Source organism: Sorex araneus, chromosome 6, assembly GCF_027595985.1.
Source record: "Sorex araneus isolate mSorAra2 chromosome 6, mSorAra2.pri, whole genome shotgun sequence".
NCBI classification, from domain to species: domain Eukaryota; kingdom Metazoa; phylum Chordata; class Mammalia; order Eulipotyphla; family Soricidae; genus Sorex; species Sorex araneus.
The window spans coordinates 53,377,934-53,397,213 of record NC_073307.1 but is presented as its reverse complement, the minus strand read 5'-3'; the positions used below and the strand labels follow the sequence as shown (position 1 = coordinate 53,397,213).

The 19,280-nt window shown below is 53.4% G+C and overlaps 3 protein-coding genes across 7 annotated transcripts in view; 2 read left to right on the top strand and 1 right to left on the bottom strand.

The window, feature by feature from the left end:
• Nucleotides 1-614, bottom strand: part of ASB7 (ankyrin repeat and SOCS box containing 7) — a 32,846-nt gene extending 32,232 nt beyond the window's left edge. The window contains exon 1 of one of the 2 annotated variants that reach the window (XM_055143213.1): nt 132-614. The gene's annotated coding sequence lies outside the window, so the exon portion shown is untranslated. The remainder of the gene's footprint in view (nt 1-131) is intronic. The other variant, XM_055143212.1, reaches the window with a different exon arrangement.
• A 316-nt stretch (nt 615-930) lies between these two features.
• Nucleotides 931-19,280, top strand: part of LINS1 (lines homolog 1) — a 56,650-nt gene continuing 38,300 nt past the window's right edge. The window contains exons 1-7 of one of the 4 annotated variants that reach the window (XM_055143235.1): nt 931-995; nt 9,898-10,373; nt 10,491-10,580; nt 11,693-11,834; nt 12,445-13,035; nt 14,178-14,349; nt 16,432-18,348. In XM_055143235.1, the coding sequence (XP_054999210.1) occupies nt 10,002-10,373; nt 10,491-10,580; nt 11,693-11,834; nt 12,445-13,035; nt 14,178-14,349; nt 16,432-17,242 (2,178 nt within the window). In that variant the 5' untranslated portion in view covers nt 931-995; nt 9,898-10,001 and the 3' untranslated portion in view covers nt 17,243-18,348. Of the gene's footprint in view, nt 1,034-1,102; nt 1,523-9,897; nt 10,374-10,490; nt 10,581-11,692; nt 11,835-12,444; nt 13,036-14,177; nt 14,350-16,431; nt 18,349-19,280 lie in introns of those variants that run through there. The other 3 variants (XM_055143233.1, XM_055143234.1, XR_008630773.1) reach the window with 3 other exon arrangements.
• The window catches only part of CERS3 (ceramide synthase 3), a 72,594-nt gene continuing 67,591 nt past the window's right edge, over nt 14,278-19,280 (top strand). Inside the window, exon 1 of the mRNA XM_004617770.2 lies at nt 14,278-14,349. The gene's annotated coding sequence lies outside the window, so the exon portion shown is untranslated. The remainder of the gene's footprint in view (nt 14,350-19,280) is intronic.

Here is a 19,280-nt window from a genome sequence, read left to right as displayed (position 1 = left end):
CGGGGCGGGGGGCGCGGGGCGCGGGGCGGCGGGGCGGGGGGCGCGGGGGGCGGGCGGGAGGAGGGCGGGCGGCGCGGGGCAGCGCTCCTGCCCGCTCCCCTCGGCCGGGGGGCGCCCCCAACTGACTTTACCTGTCCTCTCAGCTGCTGCAGCGCGTCCCCCGCTCCGCCTCCTGCACACTCACCAACTTCTCCATTGAAGAAGCAGCCCGACGCGGCTCGGACCCCGGGGCTGCGGGCTCGGCCCCGGCCCGGCGGGCGGCACACGGGCGGGCAGGCCGGGGCTGGCGGGCCGGGCCGCCGGGCCGCCTCGGGCCAGGGGTGCGGGGAGGAAGTGCCGGCTCCGGGGACGGGGGGGCAGTCCCGGGGCGAGGGCTCGGGGCTGGGGGCTGCCGCGCTCCGGCTCGGACGCGCCGGGCTGCGGGGGGTCCCGGGAGGTCTCGGGGCGGCGAGGTCCCGGCTCATGCAGGGTCCCGAGTGCCGGCCGCGGGGGTTCCAGGCGGGGGGCTCTCGGGATGCACTTTGCACTGGGCCACCCCCGCCCCCTCCCTCCAGCACTTTGGGGTCACTGGGATGGGACCAAGGCTTCAGCAGCCAATCAGCGGCCGCCCTGGCGCCGGAGCCCGGAGCCGTAAACCAGGTCTGAGGTGGGAGGGTGGGGGCGACTCGGTTGGTTGGTCGCTTCCTTCTCCCCTCCTGGCCCCGCCCCCTGCTGCCGTAAAGCCGCCCGCGCGTTCGCGACGGGCGCGGGAGGCGTGCCGCGCGAGGCCCGGACGCGGCCCCGGATTGGGTGCCCTCACTTCCCCCTTCCGAGGCCCGCCCCCGGCGGCGGGACTCGCCGCGGTTGCTAAGAGACGCGAGCCGCCGGGCCGGGTCTCTGCGCATGCGGGGGGCGGGCCCGGCGTGTAGTTTCCGTGAACTACGGTGGCCGCGCGGGCCCGCGTTTCTCGGAGTGGCGCGGCCGAGGCTGAGGGGCGGGAGCGCGGTGCGCGGCAGGTAGCCGGGAGCGGCGGAGAGCGGCGGCGGAGCCGGGGGTGTGTGTGCGGGCGGGTGGGGGGGCGGGGAACCTCGAGGCGAGCGCCGTGGGCCGGGGGGCGCTGCTCTGTGCGCTCTGTGCGAGGAGGGCGGCCCCGCGGGCTCCGCGGCGAAGGACAGCGGGCGCGGGGCTCGTCCGCGGCGTCTGCGGGCCACGCGCGGCGGGGAGGTGGAACGCGGAGCCGGGGGCGCGCTGCACCCCGACCCCCACCGTGCCGGGCCTGCCTGGTTTTGATTTTTTTTTTTTAAATCACTTGATTTAAAGTGACCCGTCCTGCGGGGGCTCGGCACCCAGGACCCTTCCCGGTGCGAGGCCCGCAGCTCCGCGCCCCCGGGGGGCCGGGCCTTGGGGGTGGGAGGCGGTGGGCGCCTAGGCGCGGGGTCCGAGGAAGCCGGACCGCTGCTGCCCCTGCAGGGGCTTCTGCGGAGAGGAGCCGGGCCGCGTTGCCACGGAGCCCGGGGACGCGTCGGCGGCGCCCTGCGACAAGGCAAGCGCGCGCGCTCGTGGCGAGGCGGGAGGGGAATCGCTCGGCAGGTCTCGCCGCGCCTCCCCCGCCGAGGGGGAGGCACTGTCTGTCCTCGGTGTTTGGGGAAGGTCGTGTCTTTTCTCCGGGTCTCGGGCGCTTCCTGGCTGCTCAGTGGAGAGCTCAGCCAAGAGTCCTGTTCTTGCAGCTTGTTGGAGTCACCAAAGTTGACTTTTCTTTTCTTTTTTTAAGTAACTGTGCAGGGGACCCTAGCAGTGCGGGGGAGGGGAGATGAGAGGGAGAGGGAAGAGGAGGGAGAAAGGAGAGAGTGAGAGTGAGAAAGGAGGGGGGGAGAAGAAAAGAGGCATGCAGAGCCTGGAATCAGGGCCTTGGGTTTGGAGACTCCTGCTGCATTTCTTTGAGCCACGGCTCAAGCGTTGACGTCTTTCAGCTTTTAACCCAGAGGAAGTATTTCAGCTGTCTCCTTTCAGGTGGTCTGTGACCAAGGTGGGGTCTCGGCAACACTTTCAGTTAGCCTTCTGGTGTTCTGTTCTGCAGATCATTCGCGCCTTCATACTTTCCACGTGAGCCCCCCGTTGGTGTGGGCATTGCGCCTGGGCCCCCTCCGCGCCAGGGCGCTCGTGGTCAGGGAGGGGAAACCAACCTGTCGTTTGGCGGAGGGGCTAAGGCCACTCCTGGCAGCCCCACGGCCCAGTTCTGACTTGAGTCAGCAAAAGTCTCCCAGGGAATCGAGGGTCCCAAGTGGCAGGTGGGGAGTGGGAAGGTATAGGCTGAATGTGATGTACGTAAGAGTCGGCGAAGCCCAGCACAGTCCTGGAAAACCTTGAAGCCCAGCACAGTCCTGGAAAACCTGTCATAGCCTGGAGTTGTGTTTGTGGGACACAATCAGAAGACCCCAGGAGCCTTTTAAGTTGTCCTTCTTGAAAGGCTGCCCAGCCTTGGAGTGTGGTGGGGAGCACAGACAGAGTGGGTGAGCTCAGAGGAGTCTTCGTGTGGGCTGATCCCGAAGGTGCTGTTTACACCTGATGGGCCCCAAAGACTTCCCCGTGTGCTCTGAAAGGCTTCCCAGAAAGTACTTCTTTTTATCTTTCCTATTTCTGGGTCACACCTGCTTGGCCATATCAGGGGTTACTCCTGGCTCTGCACTCAGGAATCACTCACGGCAGTGCTTGGGGGACCCTGTGGGATGCTGGGATCCAGCCCAGGTCGGCCATGTGCAAGGCAGTTGCCCTCCCCGTTATCCTATTGCTCTGGCCCCAGCAAAAATTATTGGGACTGGGGCTGGAGCGCTAGCACAGTGGGTAGGGTCTTTGTCTTGCACACGACTGACCTGGGTTCAATTCCTAGCACCTCATATGGTCCCCTGACCACTGCCAGGGGTAATTTCTAAGTGCAGAGACAGGAGTAACCCCTGTGCATCTCCCATGTGACCCAAAAAGCACATGGGGGCTGGAGCAATAACACAGTGGTAGGGCGTTTGTCTTTCATGCTGCCAACCCGGGTTCAATTCCTTTGCCCCTCTCAGGGAGCCTGGCAAGCTACTTAGAGTATCTTGCCCGCAAGGCAGAGCCTGGCAGACTACCCATGGTGTATTCGATATGCCAAAAACAGTAACAAGTCTCACAATGGAGACGTTACTGGTGCCTCCTCGAGCAAATTGATGAGCAATGGAATTAGAGTGATACAGTGATATAAATTGGGACCAGGAGGGTTCCCTGAGCTCACAACAAATAGTAAGATTTAAACACAGCTGGGTGTGACCTAGCAGCAAAAACAAAACATAATGCAAGTTTTCATCTGAGAAGAGCCAGAGTGCAAACAGATCAGGAAAACTTGGTTTAGGAGCCTGGTTTGGGGCCACACCTGGTGATGCTCAGGAAACCATGGTGATGCCCAGAGCCTCTCCTGTGGGAACAAGTTCCTAGCTCTGTTGGCTCCCTCCCAGGCCCAGTCAAAGATGTTCCAGTGACCTCGAGCTGTTTCTTTAGGTTCATTTAGAAAGTAGAAATGTCTCCTCAAAACATTAGAGGCTTTAGAATCACTTGCTTTGAATTAGATTGTCTTGTATTTCTTGCGTGCGCTGACCCGGGTTCCATTCCTAACACCCCATAGATCCCCCAAGCCCACCAGCCATATCCCTGAGCACAGCCAGGAGTAAGCCCTGAGCCCCCAAACCAAAATAAAACAAAACAACAAACCACTGACACTGGGCATGGGAGCACCAGCTGTTCCTGTTGACACACTGACCTCCCTGGGCCACAGGGATACCTGCACACCCCCAGAATTTGGGCCTGCTGAGTTCCATGTTGGCGTGTTCCCCTCCTGCTTCCTACTCAGAGGACTCAGTTCCAGTCCAGAGTTTCATGGACAAGAGCATCATAAAGGTTTATCCTAAATGAAATCAGTGTTTCTGGGTGTGACTTTTCATTTCCCATTTTTGCTGGGACCAGCAAATCTGTCTCTTGGAATCAACTGGAAAATGAGAAAAGTTCGGTCAGCTAAAAAGTATTGCAAGAAACCAAACTGTTTCAAGATCCACAGGAAGTGATCGAGTGAGCTGTCAGATTGATAGCACCAGTTAAGTCAGGCGGTTTAGTATGCTCTCGAACAGCGTTTCCCCAGCAGGGGCCATAAACCGGCCCCCACAGCCCCTCCCTGGATTCCAAGGGACTGTCCGTGAAACTGTCAGAGAGGAAAACAGTCAGAAAAGGGTGGCTGCGAGGCCCTGATGCAGGGACCAGCACATTCTGTGGAAGCCCAGGAACACAGTGTCCCCTGGTTAGGCATGATCGTCTGTCACCTTACATCTTTTCACGGCCACAGAGAATTCTCAGTGGAAAGCAGATGGCCGGAGAGAGGAACAGACATTCCGCCCGTGTCCTTCCAGCCCTCTCTCCCGTTTCCTCCTTTCTCCCCACCTGGCTTTCTAGCGCGCGTCCCTGAGACCATCTCAGCAAGCCCCCACTCCTCATAGCTCCCGGCCCATCTCCTCAAGCCCTTTGCGACTCCCAGGGCCTGAGATTTTCATTCTTGGTAACACCACCTCTGCAGTGCTCTGGAGGTTGTGGAGTGGCCACAGGTCCCCCAGAGCCCTCTGGCTTAGGCCTGGTGAGTGCTGTTGTCCTGGGCAACACCTTTGCTTTGAGCGCCCCCACGTGGCCTGTGCTGTCCCAGCCACCGAGGCCTTGTCCTCCAGGCTTTGAACTGATTGGAACCTTGTGTCAGCCCCGTGGTGCTTAGGCCTTATGCCTGTCTCTGCACTCAGGAATTACTCCTGGTGGGCGTGAACTCTCTGGGGTGCTGGGGGTTGAACCTAGGCTAGCTGCATCCAAGGCAAACACCCTACTCGCTGTGCTATCGCTCCAGCCCCAGCAATAAAATGTAAGAGGCTGTATCTGGCTCGGTTTTCAGTCTCAAGGTACTGCTTTTTTTTTTTTTTTTTTTAAGGGGTGGAGGGTACACGGGTCCACTGGGCCCTGTCCAGTGGTGCTGGGGGCAGGGGGGCGTGCTGTGCTTGGTGTCCTGTTCATGGTCCCATCTCCTCCGGTTATTTTCCCAGCCCAGGACATTTTAAGATTTTGTTTGTTTTGTGGCCATACCAATGCTGCTTGGGGTTTACTTCTGGTGCTGTGCTCAGGGATCACTTCCGGAGACGTCAAGGCCACCAGTACCTTGCATGGATCTAAGTGGGGTCTGCTGCGTGCAAGCAAACACTTCACCCATCTTCTCTCTCCAGTCCCTGCTCTCATTTTATTTCAGTCCTGCAGATGGTGGTGTTTCCCTAACAGGGAATGTGGCCAGACCTCATTCCGGCTACTTACCTTCTTATGATTAACAGGGTGTCAATTCACATCCCCCGCCCCCTGCCCATGTTCCACTTGAGGGCTTGTAATGTTGGGTTTGTGAGTTCTTTATACGGTCTAGAGATTATTCCTTTGTCAGCACTGTGATCAGATCTTTCTTTAAAACTCTATCTTGTCTTTTCACTTGCTTACACCAAGCGAAGGTTTGAAATTGGTTGCGGTCAAGTTTTATCCACTTTTGCCTTTAGGAATTTGGGGTTGGTTTGGGTTTGGGTGTGTTTTTCTTTTTTGGGAGGGGGTCACACCCGGTGATGCACAGGAGTTACTCCTGGCTTTACACTCAGCAATCACTCCTGGCGGTGCTCAGGGGACCATATGGGATGCTGGGAATCAAACCCGGGTCAGCTGCGTGCAAGGCAGACACCCTGCCTGATGTGCTATCACTCCAGCCCCTGTTTTGTTTTTTAATTTTAATTTAACGGATTTTAATTGTATGAGGTTAAGTCTAAGTCATCTGCCTCACTTTGGATCCCAAAGATTTTTCCTGTTGTTTGGTGTTTCTTTAAAAACTTTATTTTAAAACTTAAACCTTGATGCAAGGTTTAAGTTGTGAAAGTTTGAAATTATTTTAAGCAAAGTAAATTAATCTAGCACCTGCATATTGCTGTTAAACTCTAGATATATGTGTATATGTGTGAGGATGTGCAGGGCGCACCCAGCGGTGCTCAGGGCCTTGCTTCTGGCCCTGCATCAGGGATGGAGCCTGGGTCAGCCAGTCATGGATGGAGCAAGGCAAGCGTCCTACCAACTACACTGTTGCTCCCGTCCCAGTTAAACTACATTGCTAATTGGTACCAAAGTCTGATCATTAGTTTTTCTCCTTTTTTTTTTTTTTTTGGCTTTTTTGGGTCATACTGGCAATGCTCATGGGTCACTCCTGGCTCTGCACTCAGGAATCACTCCTGGCGGTGCTTGGGAGACCCTATGGGATGATGGGGATCGAACCCGAGTCAGTTGCATGCAAGGCAAACTCGCCCTCCCCCTGTACTATTGCTCTGGCCCCGATCATTAATTTCTTTTTATACTGGCACTGATTTGTGACTGTTACCATCAGGCGCCTGGAAAGATAGTGCTGTGCCTGGGTGCTTTCCCAGTGGTGGCTGACTCTGGGTAGATCCTGGCACCTGTGGGTCCTTGGGCACCGCCGGTGTGGCCCCTGGACCAAGGGTGAACTCTGAGTCCTGCTGGACATGACTTAAAAAAAAAAATTTCAGGGGTGGGGGAGGGAAAAAAAAATTTCCGTCAAATAGGTGTCTTAAGTGTCTTTTGACATAATCAGTCACAGTTGCCCTATTGTCGTGTATAGTACTCAGCCTTGACAGTGCTGAGGGTCAGTCTCTTGTTGAGATATTTTGGTAGTCGATAGAGACAGTCGTTAATATTCAACTGTGTGAATGACTGTTTACTAGGAAATTCACTTGTAACTTTGCTCTTCAGTGATTGTCCTGTGCTTTGGGGAATCCCGGAGGAAATTTGAGGTATGCCACATACTTTGCAGTCAAGTTCTGTGGCCTCAAATCCTTACTGCCACATTACTAGCTCTGTGACTCAATCTCTGTCTCCTTCCTGATGATTGATCTGCCACCTCTTAACACAGTGAAGTTCTTACTCCCAGGAGTATCTGGTCCATAGCAGGCATGCAAACACTTTATTCCAATTTTCTGTGAAAACAGCTGGGCGGTTGCTGTTTTTCGATAAGGCAAGCATGGTTCTTGGGAGGCTGAGATAAAGAATTCGGAGTTCGCAGTAGGCCAGCCATGGAGAGGCCCCCAAATGGTTGTGGCTTGTTCCTGGGCCACACCCGGTGGTGCCTGGGTGGCTGGTGGTCGTGGGGGTAGCAGTGGACGTGGAGGTTCCTGCATGTGGTGCCCTACAAAGTCTCTTGCCCTAATTATACCCTTTGGTTGTCCCCTTTCCAGGCCAGACAAAACCAGCTCGTTTATTCCTAAGGCCCACTGCAGGCCTCTCAGCATTTGAAGTGGATTTTTCAGATGCTGAGCTTTGTCCTGGACCCTGAATCACTTGCTTGGGAGGGGGACCCGGTCCCCCAGACTAGCCAAGTCCCGCAGCTTGTGCTGGGCCAACCCGTAGGGAAGAAGGGTGCAGCCCCCTAGGCCACTTGGCTCTCAGCATCTGTCCTTTCCCTCTTGACATTGTTGTTGCTTTTTTTTTTTTTCTTTTTGGGTCATACCCAGCAGTGCACAGGGGTTACTCATGGCTCATGCACTCAGGAATCACTCCTGGCAGTGCTCAGGGGTACCATATGGGATGCTGGGAATCGAACCAGGGTCGGCTGCATGCAAGGCAAACGCCCTACCCGCTGTGCTATCGCTCCAGCCCTTGTTGCTTTTTTTTTTTTTTTAAGAGAAAAATGGGCAGTTCTCAGGGCAGGGCTGAGGAGTGGCAGGGGAATGCTCCTGAAGCTGCTCAGGGGCAGGAAGGGAAGAGTCTCCCAGTGGGCCCTGAGTTCGGAGTCAGCCTCGCTCCAGTGACAACTTCTGTCTCTCCGGGAACCTTTCCAGCACTGCCCTTCACAAACCTTAGGACAGTCCTAGAATGGAGCTCACTCCTAGTATTCACCCTGAGCGCAGTCTTCAGTCTGCCAGGATGTCAGGCTTATGTGCAGCCTGCAATCGATAAGGCTCTGTCACCTCCTCCCCTCACTTGTGAATTGCTTCCCTGGAAGAAAAATGGCCCTGTCCCTCCAAAGCCATAAGCCTCAGCTCAGAAGTCTGTTCCAGGTGAGTAGGCCTTCCCACTTCTCCAGGCGGCCCGGAAGCTTGGGAAGAATTAGTTCTTCTCATCCTGTTGCAGACTTGAGGGATTTTAGACAGGTGACCTGTGACATTTGTCTCTGAGGGCTCTTGGACCTTGCTTGGGCCAGGATTAATGTTTGAAAGAGGCTATGATGGGAAGGTCATGTTTACGCATAAGAAAAGCCCCCCATCTGACTCATTCATTCATTTCTACCTGGTTTCCTGTCTTTAGTAAAGGGTCATTGAGGGTTTGGAGGCCACCGAGGTGGTGCTGGGCAGGGAATGGTCTTATTGGGGGCGTTGCTTGGTTGTGCTGGGGGCTGGGGCATCATGGCGTGCTGAGGTTGGACCCCAGGCCCCCCCGCATGTGAAGTCTACGCTCCCTTTAAGCATTCATCCTGGCCCCTCACCGGGGCCTTTTGAGCCTGTGACTCTCCAACCTGACTTCCCACAACACTCTAATTGAATATCTGGGCACCCACCCAGACGAAAACCGCCCATTGCCCCCTGAAATGCCCCTTCCTCCCTCCCTCCCTTCCTTCTTCCTTGTGATACTTGAGTCTCTGGACTGAAGCAGTTGAACCATTTAGGATTATCCCCTTTGTAGGCCTAAAGTAGCTGGCCAGCACTAGTTCTTTTTCTCATTTGTGGTAAGTCTTTAGGATTTTTGATTTACAGAAATAGCATTGAAAGTATTTTTATTGCCGGAGCACCAAAATAAAAATAATTCTTTTGTTCCTCCAAATTATAATAATAGAGCGGGGCATATGTTACGAGTTAAAACCTAAATTCTATTTTTAAATGGTAGTTTTATTGGAAAGAAATGTTATTGTCAGAATGTCCAAAGAAGTACACTGGAAACAGAATTTCTGATGGGTAATCACAGACTACACTTACCAGCCCACTCAGGAAACTTTTTTATTTATTTATTTATTTATTGGCACTTTGAGTCACACCTGACGATGCTCAGGGGTTACTCCTAGTTCCGCATTCAGGAATTACTCCTGGCAGTGCTCGGGGACCTTATGGGATGCCAGGGATTGAACTCGGGTCTCCTCCGTGCAAGGCAAACACCTTCCCACTATACTATCACTTCGACCCTTAAGGAAACTATGTGTCGGAGAAGAAAGCAAGGCTCCTGAGAGCTGGGACAGCAGGGAGGGCGCTTGCCTTGCACACTGCAGACCCGTTTTGATCCCCAACCCCCCACTTGGCCCCCCAAGCCCTCCCCAGAAGTGATCCCGGAGCACAGAGCTAAGAGTAAACCCTGAGCACCACTGGGTGTGGGCCCAAAACAAGCAGCAGGGGCTGGAGAGAGACAGCAGGGCTGTATGTGGGAGGCGCAGCTCAACCTCCAGCGTCCCGTGGTCCCCTGAACACCACTGGGAGCAACCCCCGAGCACGGAGCCCGGAGAAGCACCTCCACCACTAGGCTTGGCCCAGAATAAAGGGGGAAATTGGTACTGGAAACAATGCATTTTGTTTTTATGGTCTTCAAATAATGATTACTCATTCAGTTTTTAGAAATGAGATCATCAGCTTTATCTTGAGATAAATAATTTAAATAAGAAACAGATGCCTTTCCCTTATAAAAACGACGCACAGGGGCTGGAGAGACAGTTCAGCCAGTAAGATGTTTTGCCTTGCCTGTGGCTGACCCGGCTTTGGTTCTCGGCACCACACCATGGGGACACCTGAAAACAAACGCAAAGTGATGTGTACAGCACTTAGGGCTTAAAATTTCTTTTTTCTCTTGTAGGTTTCACTGAAGAAGAAACAGCTGAGACATCTTGACACCTTTCTGAGATTACTGTTACTGTCTGGAGTTGACTGCCTTCATAGCGGACAGATTCAGAAATCACAATGGAAGCTTTCTCGGAAGTTTTAGACCGCTTGTATAAGAAAGTTCTTCTCGGAGCTCAGCTCGAAAACGAGAGCAGAGATTATGTCTCTTACCTCTCTCCACTGGTTTCCAGTGACGGCTGTCTGGCCTCTCCCTCGCCACGCAGCCCCGGTGGCCAGGACCCACCCCAGCCAGCATCTCCCGACACACCCCTGAATTCAAGGGGACCCTCTCCAAAGGCCGGTGCCCAGGAACGAATGCTTCTACAGTTAACGGTGATCCAGGTGATGGTGACCAGGGTCTTGTCTGCCGAGACTGCGCCCAGCTGCAAGGAGAAATACCAGGAGATCCTGAACATTCTTTTAAAATCCTCCGAAGTGGATTTGCAGTTAGTAAGCTTCTTTCTGGTTCTGTTTGTCCTTTGAAGATCTGGGTTGTTGGCTTTTTTTCTTAAATAGATTTTTCCCAGACATTCCCAGCAGTGGGTAAATCTGTTTGTTTTCCTGTAGACCAGACTGTTCCCAAACAGGGATAAACTCTTATCTCACCTGGCTGCTAAGTGCCTGGGGCTGCTTCTCTACTTCCAGCTTCGAGAAAAGGTAGGTAGGCAGTCAGCTTGCTGGCATTCTTCTGTATTTTCTTTAAAAATAGCCTCTGGGCTAGAGAGAGATTACTATGGGCAGGGCACTGGCCTTGCACACAGCTGATCTTGGTTCGAATCCCCCTGGCCCTCCCCCCAGCCCTCCAGGAATGATCCCTAAGGGCACTGCCAGGAGTAAGGTCTAAGCACTGCTGGGTGTGGTCCCAAACCCCTCCTTCCTACCCTTTCCCCCCCCCCCAAAAAAAAAAACCACCTTAGTCTAAATTGGCCTCTCTAGGAGTGATCCTGAGCACCATGGAGTGTGGCCCCCAAACAAACAGTGACAAAGAAAGATTGCTCTCTGGGACTTAATGCGACCGTACAAATACTCTGTCTGTAAAATGTATGTGCATACCATCAGCTGTGTAAATTCAGGGTGTCCAAATGGAGTTTGTGTCCAGGATTAGAGTTTCAGGTTTTTTGGTTTTGTTTTGGGGCCACACCTTGCAGTATTCAGGGCTCACTCCTGGTTCTGCACCCAGGAGTCACTCTTGGTGGTGAAAGGACAGTGTGGGATTCGAGGGATCCAACCTGGGTCTGCCGCATGCAAGGCAAAAGCCCTCCCCTGCTGTACTATCGCTCCAGCCCCCTAAAGTTTCTGTTCTATTCTAAGTTATTAGAAGTCTGACTTTTTTTTTTTTTTTTTTTGCCAGAAAGCTAGTCCTTCAATTCTTCAATCTTGTGGGACAAGATTTGGGGAAAATAATGTGTAAAGAACAAAATGGAGATATTCTTGTATTTTGTTTTAGCAGATGACACTTTCTCGGGGCAGGGTAAACAGTGTTCTCAGGAACTGTACTGGCTATAGTAGACAATTTGTGACTATAAAAATTTTTTAAATCATGACATCAGAGCCACCGAGACAGTACAGGGAGTAAGGCACTTGCCTTGCATGCAGCCGATCCCGGCTTTATTCCTGATACCCCACAGGGTCCTCCGAGAGTGATCCCTGAGTGCAGAGCCAGGAGTAAGCCTTGAGCACTGCTGGGTGTTGCCCCACCCGATAAATGAAATAAAATGACTGAAGTTGGTATTAACAAATTTCTCCTTTGAAATTCATTTCACTTGTAGGTCCCGCTGCGTGATTCCTGGGTTGCGTTTTGCCGCACCAGTCTTGGTGAGCCCTTGGCAAGTGGCCGGGTGGCCTGCTGCCTGTGGGTCCTGTCTGCTGTCGTCAAAGAGATCTTGAAAGATCCGGGTGCCCAGAAAACAGGTACGAGGGCTGTGCCCTGGTAAACAGCATCATTCTGTCCTGGAGGACTTAGGCTGAGGGCAGAGTTGGGTTGACGGCATCTGGTCTGTGTGGAATGTGAGAAAGGTGCTTTCTGGTGAGGACGCCCCTTTTTTCTCTCGCTGTGTTGAGGGTTCACACCCCTTGCTGTGTGGAGATGATCCTCGCAGTGGCACCAGCAGCGGCTGATGGCAGAGGGTGATGGGTCTGTGCTGGGGCTTCAGCTCTGGGCTCGGACGAGCAGGGAGGTTCCAGACGCGCCCTGGGCTTCATCCCAGGCCCCAGATACCCCTTTTAGAAGGGAAGAGTTACAGGGGGGGCAAAAAAACCCTGCAGCATTTTGTTGTTATAAGAACATCCTCAGCCTGGTCTGGCACTCTTGATACTTATTTGTCCACAGGCTTGCTGTGACCCCGTCTACATTGGCTGTCGGTGGAGGGCAACAGTGCAGAGGCCCCAGGGAGAGGCCGCTCCCTGCCACTCACTTTGAGGATGACCTGTAGGAGGCTGGCTGAGAATCTGGGTGCTTTTTGTCTTTGCGCTTCCTGAAGGTAGACTTCCAGAGGGGCGCTAAGTGGTTTTCCCTCTGCAGAGAGCCTGCAGCGGTTCCTGGCTCCTTTGGATGCTGTGCTTGGAGACTTCTGTGATCCCTTCTTCGCCCAGTGTCTTGCAAACCTCCGTGCCCCTTCTGAAGGCATTGCCGCTTTGCTGGCTCTCTTGGACTTGCTGGAGCTTCTCGCAGCCTCCAGGCCCCACGTGCGGCCACCGCAGCCCTGCCAGAGGCTCCTCTTCCAGAAAGCGGCCCGCGTGCTGGATGTGATCGCGTGGCCCGTCCCGGCCTTCGTGGGAAGGAAGTGCATCCTCGTCCTTAAAAAGTGCCTGCTTGGCAAAGTGGGTGAAGACCTGGGCAGCAGCCCGCTCCCTGCACCCCTGCCACCCGATCCCCATTTAGAGATGGACATGGCAGCTCTGGCAGACGTGGTTTTGCAAGCTGTGGACTCAGGTCTGTTGAGGACTTTATCTGTCCCTGGGCAGGCGCCCCACTTTGGAGGAGAAGAGGTCCAGCCTGGGGCCGATCGTGTCCCAGGCACAGACCAGGTGATGCTTCGATCAGTGAGCTTACTTCTCATTAAATCCTTAGAAGTCAGGTTCCAGCACCACGCTGCAGCCATCCAGGGGAAAGGTGAGTCTCCCAGCTGTTGTTTGTTTGTTTGTTTTACTCTGGGAAATGGGTAATTACTCCCAGAAGTCAAATCGTGATTATCACAGCTGCGCAGTAGACCTTGTGTTTCCCATGAGTGAGCCCTGGGGTTCAATTCCATGCACCACTGAAGAAAAGTTAAAAACCCATAATGATCAAATCCCATAATTTAGGAGCCCACTCACTGAAGCTGTATATTATCCTCTGGGGGAATTCAAGTCCGGGGGAAGAGAAAGGACAGTGATATTAAATGGGCCAACTTTGTGTTGATTTCTGTAGTTACATGAGTAGAAAAAATAGTGTCTGACCAGCAATACCAGATAACAGTCAGACATTTGCTCTTGTATTAACCCTCACTGCATTAATAGAAGAGCTCATTAGTAACCAAACTGAAACTATCTGATGAGGTTTATTACCCTAGAAATGATTGTGTGTTGTTTCCAGGATGCCAACTCCAGGTCAAAGGTGACCCTTTAATTTATGTTTTAGATGCCTCACAAACTCAGCAAACCTTTGCAGTGAAAGTTTCAGATCCTAAGTGGCAACTTCCCTGAATGGCTTGTAATTTGATGTAGTTACAATCTGCAGCACTAGGTGGCATCTGTTATTTGTGTCAGAGTTTTAAGTTGTAATTAACTCTTATTCCTTTGCTCTACTTAGTAGTATTTGCTTTCAGTGCGTGGCAGACATTCCTCTCACTGCTTTTCAGCCAAATTACTTCCAGTGGCAGGGCGAGCGCCTGATGCCCCCGCCCACCCCATGCCAGGAGCCCCCAGTCATTTCTGTTCAGTTCTTGGTGCCTCTAATCACTTTAGCATCTGACAAAGATGCTTCCACATCTTCTGCTTTTTCATTTAAATGCATTTCACAAGAGAAGAGTGTTTCTCAGACTCCTTAGGCCTTTTTGACAAACATGCTGTTTTCACTTTACATCTGAATTGAACTGTCTTGCGTGAGCCATCCCCTTCCCCGCCTCAGGAGCAAGCGTCCTAGTTTGCAGTCGCCCCTTGGCCAGTTGGAAAGTGTAAGTTGTGGCCCCACAGTCTCAGGTTCTTCAGACAAGGGCAGGAGAAGAGCGTATCCGCACGCCGTCACAGCCCCTTGAAGTAATGTCCCTGTTGCAGATGATTTACAGAGATTCATGGCCCAGTTACTGAGCTTTTTGAAGCCTCGCCTGCAGCCCGCCCTGCAGTGCAACCATCCGTGTACGTGGCTGTCCCAAGTCTTCATTGAACAAGATGACGACATGCTGGAGGCTGCCAAAGCGTCCCTAGGCATCTACCTGCAGCTCACCAGGTTGGTATGTTGTTGCGGGGAGGACATTCACCAGTGCTCGGGGACCATGCGATGCTGGGGCCTGGCCCTGCACCTCCTACATGCGGAATCTCTGTTCAGTCTGATGTGCTCTCTCCAGCTCCGGAACTTAACTATTCTGACAACACACCCAGAAAACAAAAGATTTCAGATAATGTGCTGGAATATTACTTTCCGTTGTTGGGGGAAACATCCCTGACACTCCGTGTCTCCCTTACTATTTCCACTCTCTTTCTGTGACCCTTGCCCACAGGATAAGAGATCCACCTGCATTTCCTCACGAAGGCTGGGTGGGTGGCAGGGGCAGAGGGAGGAGGGCCAGAGAGGAGGTCCAGGGCTGGAAACCAGGGGCACAGCCTCCTCTGTGGACAGGAGTCACATGGGACCTTTGTGCCTGTCTTACTTAGCTGCAGGGACGTTTGTTCTTGTCTCGAAGACTTTGTTTCCGTTCCAGGGGCCAAGCTCAGCCCTCCATGTACGACGCCTGTGCACCCCTTGAGCCCCAGCCAGCCCTGGAGACCGATTCTGTATATTAGACTTCTTAGAGACTAAAGCTTTGCCTTTGGAAAGGAAGCACAGACTTGTGAAAGGGGAAAATATTCCTGCCAGGGAACAGTGTGTTGAATGTTTATTTTAGCATCCAGTTAAAGTGGGGCTGATTGTTGTGTCTCATGGCAAATGTCTGCAACAGATTTGGCAGGTCTGTGACTGCAGTGCCCACCCTGACACTCAGACAGCAGTCCTTGCGGGCTCATGCCTCTGTTATTATTGTCATTACAGCTTCGGGAACGACTGTCGTGGTGTTGACTATATGGCTCCTAGTAATACCTTCTTGTGGCAGATGTCAGTCCTTGGCTCTGCAGTTCATAGCTGATGGTGAGGCCAGAGTGATGGTCCAGTGGGGACGGCACTTGACTTGTGTGCAGCCCTTTGACTGCACTTGCACATGTGCACGCATACGCACACACACACTCCCCTGAGTATGTCAGGAGTGACCCCTGAGCAACACTGACAGATGTGACCAATCCTCCCCCACACGCTGACAGCCTTTACCCTCTTCATTCAGAGAAAGGTGTTTCCTGTCACTCAGTCCCTGGGCCAAGTGTGGCGACTGGGCCTTCCCGTGGCGTCCCCCTGCGTGTCCGGAGCGTTGGGGCCAGGTTTTGAGAAGGTCCTAAACCAGTGGCCTGAACGCCTGCATGTGACTTGAATAATGGGAAGTGGCTCCAGTAGCTGCCACATGCCCAGCGAGTGCCCCCAGGCCAAGATCCCTGCCGTGTCTGCAGTGGACCCGAGGGTACTGGGAATTCGGTGCGCTCTCTGCAAAGTCCGTTTCCACCTGCCTCCAGCTCCCCAGTGTCTCGAGGGCCTGTGCGTCTTCGAGGAGTGCGTGTGTTAAAGGGGATTCTCATCATGAGAGCTGTGAGCGGAACCAGCAAGATGGTTTAGGCCAAGTAAAGCACGTTTCCTGCCTCTCAGTAGTTGGCCTGCCCAGGGCTCGTGTTGGCCACTGGCCTAGCCTGGCTAGGCTTCTTATCTCTGTCCCACGGTGCCGAGTTCTGCCCAGGCACAGCCACTACTGGGCCAGGCCTCTGGAAGCCAGGACAGAATTTGTGGGTCAGGGATTCAGGTGGGAACTGGTGGTCAGGTTGTGGCCACATTGGGACCCACATTGCAGAGCCTGTGGACAGAGTAACACGGGTTAACCCCTCACTGACGCCACCCGGAAGGAGTTACCTCCAGGTCAGAGAAGGTGGCAGAGTACGTGGCCTAGGCGGGCAAAGCTAGAAGCCACCAGCCCGGGAATGCAGCTTCACAGGAGAATGTGTGTGTCACCTGCTTGACACCTGGGCCCGAGCTGCCATAGGTTGTTGATTTTGTGTACTTCATTCTGTGTCTGTTGGCGTAGAAAGGAGTTGGTTTGTTTCTTAAATAACACAGGTTGAAAAGCAATCTAATAGGCAAGTCCCTGGGTTGTAAGTGGCATCTGTTGGCGCACCCACACTCCACGACCAATAATTTAAAAAAACCTTCATCAGGGGTCTCCGGTGTCCTTATTTTCAGAGCGGGCGACACTCCTGGAAAGGACAGGCAGCGTGGAAAGGCAGCATGGGCCTGTGACCTGCACAGCAGTGGCTGCGACCCTCACTGCATCTTCCTCTCCGTCCTCGGCAGTGTCAGCTTTGATCCCACGACGCTGCTTGACTTTTTGATTTCCTCTGAAACCTGCTTCCTAGAATATTTCGTTTGGTACTTAAAGTTGCTGCAAACAGACTGGGCCCACTTCATCGCCGTGTGCACCTACTGGGATGGAATAACGCCGGAAGTTGCCATAAGTGATGACAGACCTGACCCCTCTGTGACCCAAGAGAGGCACCACCCAGTGGATCCTGGGCCTGGGGCTGCCGGAAGTGTTCAGGGAGACATGGGGGGTGCGTGGCTGGCCCAGGCTCCCCGTTCTATTCTGTCTCCCCGCCGGGGGGCTCCGAGTCTGGTTGCCTACGACAGCTCCGACGACTCTGAAGAGGAGTTGCCGGGACAGCGTCTCTCCCACGCAGAACCACGAGCCGGGCCCGAGACGCAGGGGATGGGACAGACAGGTCAGGCTGGGGAAGGAGGTGGTCAGGCGCCCCACTCCAGACCTGTGGCTCCGAAAGACCCTGCTGGCTGCTTCTCTGCAGCTTGTGAAGCCGCCACCACCACGGGCAGCGCCTCAGCACGGGGTTTGTGCTGCCGAACTGTCCACTGCCTCGGCCACCTCCACCGGGCCGTCGCACGCTTACAGAGGAGGGGGCTCTTCCCGTATAACCCAGCGGCACTTTTGAAGTTGCTGCGACATATCGAAGTCGCCTGTAGTCGGAGGGGCACCCTCTGAGAGTGCCGAGTATGGGACGGGAAGATCTCAAAGGCGCTGGCTTCCTTCCGAGTCTCCCGTCAGCCCTTCTGCAAGCCGCCAGTGTATGTGAAGCCCAGGGCGTGCCCCAAGAGCTGGCTGGGTGTCTGCTCTGCCCCCACTGACAAACTCAATGTTTTCTCGAGAAATCCAAAGCCAAGATACCTTTGGCAGGCACACTCAGCAGTGCCCAGGGCTGACTCCTGGCTCTGTGATCAGGGATCACATCACTAATAGTGGGGGTTGGGGGACCACATGGGGTATTAGGGATCGAACCCAGGTTGGCTGCATGTCAGGCCAACTCACTCCCCCCGTGCAGTCTGCACTATTGCTTTGGTCCCCATCAGTGTTTTTCTGGAGGATTCGATCTGTGGATTGTCTGTCTCCTCCAGGACTGGTTCAGCCTTTTCCCACTCATGGTCCCTTTCCACCCAAGAAATTTCCACAGAACCGCAGATATGTAAGTAGATAAAAGAGATACACTACTCAGACATGTACTTACAGGTCAGTTTTTTAGAAAGTTATATGACCCATCCCCTCCCAGCCCCAAGGGGTCACGACGCACAGCAGAAGCACTAGGCCCTGTTCTGTACAGGAGCCTATTAAAAAAAAAAAAAAAAAAAACCTAATCACCAGTTAATCTCATTTAAAACGGTCACATTCACAATTATCTTTTGAAGGAAGTAGAAAATTGAAGTTTCCACACATTTATTGGATTTGTATAACAGCAACAGCTATACCATGCTGCTGAGTCTGTCATTAAAACAATTGGAAATGTCCAATTATGTCTTCCAATTCCAATTATTAAATTGTTTTGGAAGACTGACCGTGGCTGCAGCTCAGTGGTCAGGCAGTTTCCTGGCATGTATTAGGCCCTGGTTTCAATCTCTGGCACCTCACACATGCACGCATGCCCATGTATGCATCTAATGAGAGCCTGCAGCAGAGAATTAAAGGGAGAACCGCCTATAAGACACCAAATATTTATTTTTATATATTTATAAATGTGTATGTCAGGCTTGGTATTAATTTTGATGTACACTATATATTTAATAAAATATTTTCTACATTTTATATAAAAATATGTATAAACCATATATAAGATGTATTTGTTTAATACATAATATGCTGGTTGCTTTATAGGGTTGAGATACTCTGGGCTTGGGGTATCTCTTGTTCGGGGATTGTTGGCAGTGGGGACTGAGCCCAGTCTCTTGCACTCCAGGCCCTGGGCTCTCACTCCACTTCCAAACTAGACACCAAAGAGGCGAGACTCATTCACGGGAAGGCCACTGAAGTGAGTCAGAAGACTCAACAGTCACACAGATACAGAGATCGAAAGGTTTGGGGGAAATAGCTGGGGCCTGGAGTTTGGTCCCTGACACCCCATATGGTCCCCCAAACCTGTGAGCGCGCGCGCGCACACACACACACACACACCCCTCGCTTTGGATCTAGAGTTGTAAGTTCTGTTGGAGTCCATTCTGTATTATCTTAAGAGCATCCTTTGCCAGAGAGATCAGGTTGCAGGTCAGGCGCTTGCTTACAGCACCACCAGGGGTCACTCCTGAGTCCAGAGCCAGGACTAGCCCCTAAGTACCACTGGTATGTTCCCCCTGCCTCCCCCTCTCCCTCCAGGTAGTATGCATATACGTACATTTCCTAATGCGTTCACAGGTGGGGCGAGTCTCAGACGCCTTCGTGGGCCCTGAGGAACCCCGAGTCCCCGTGTCCCGGGAAGGGTGTGATCCTGACTCACCCAGTCATCCTGCCTGGTTTCTTCCCTCGCGACCCCAGTGTGCCCCGGTGTCTGAGAATGGCCATTTCGGCTATTATTAGTAACCACATGCCTTTGATGCTTCAGCATGATCACGATGGCTCTGCCGGGGCGGGATGGTGGCGAAATGGACAGCGCCGGGGTAAAGCCAAATCCAGCCGGAAACAGGTTACGCGGGGCCTTGTGCAACGGGCCCAGCCACGCTGCACCTCGCTGGGTGCTCCCCCACCCACTGGGGCTCAG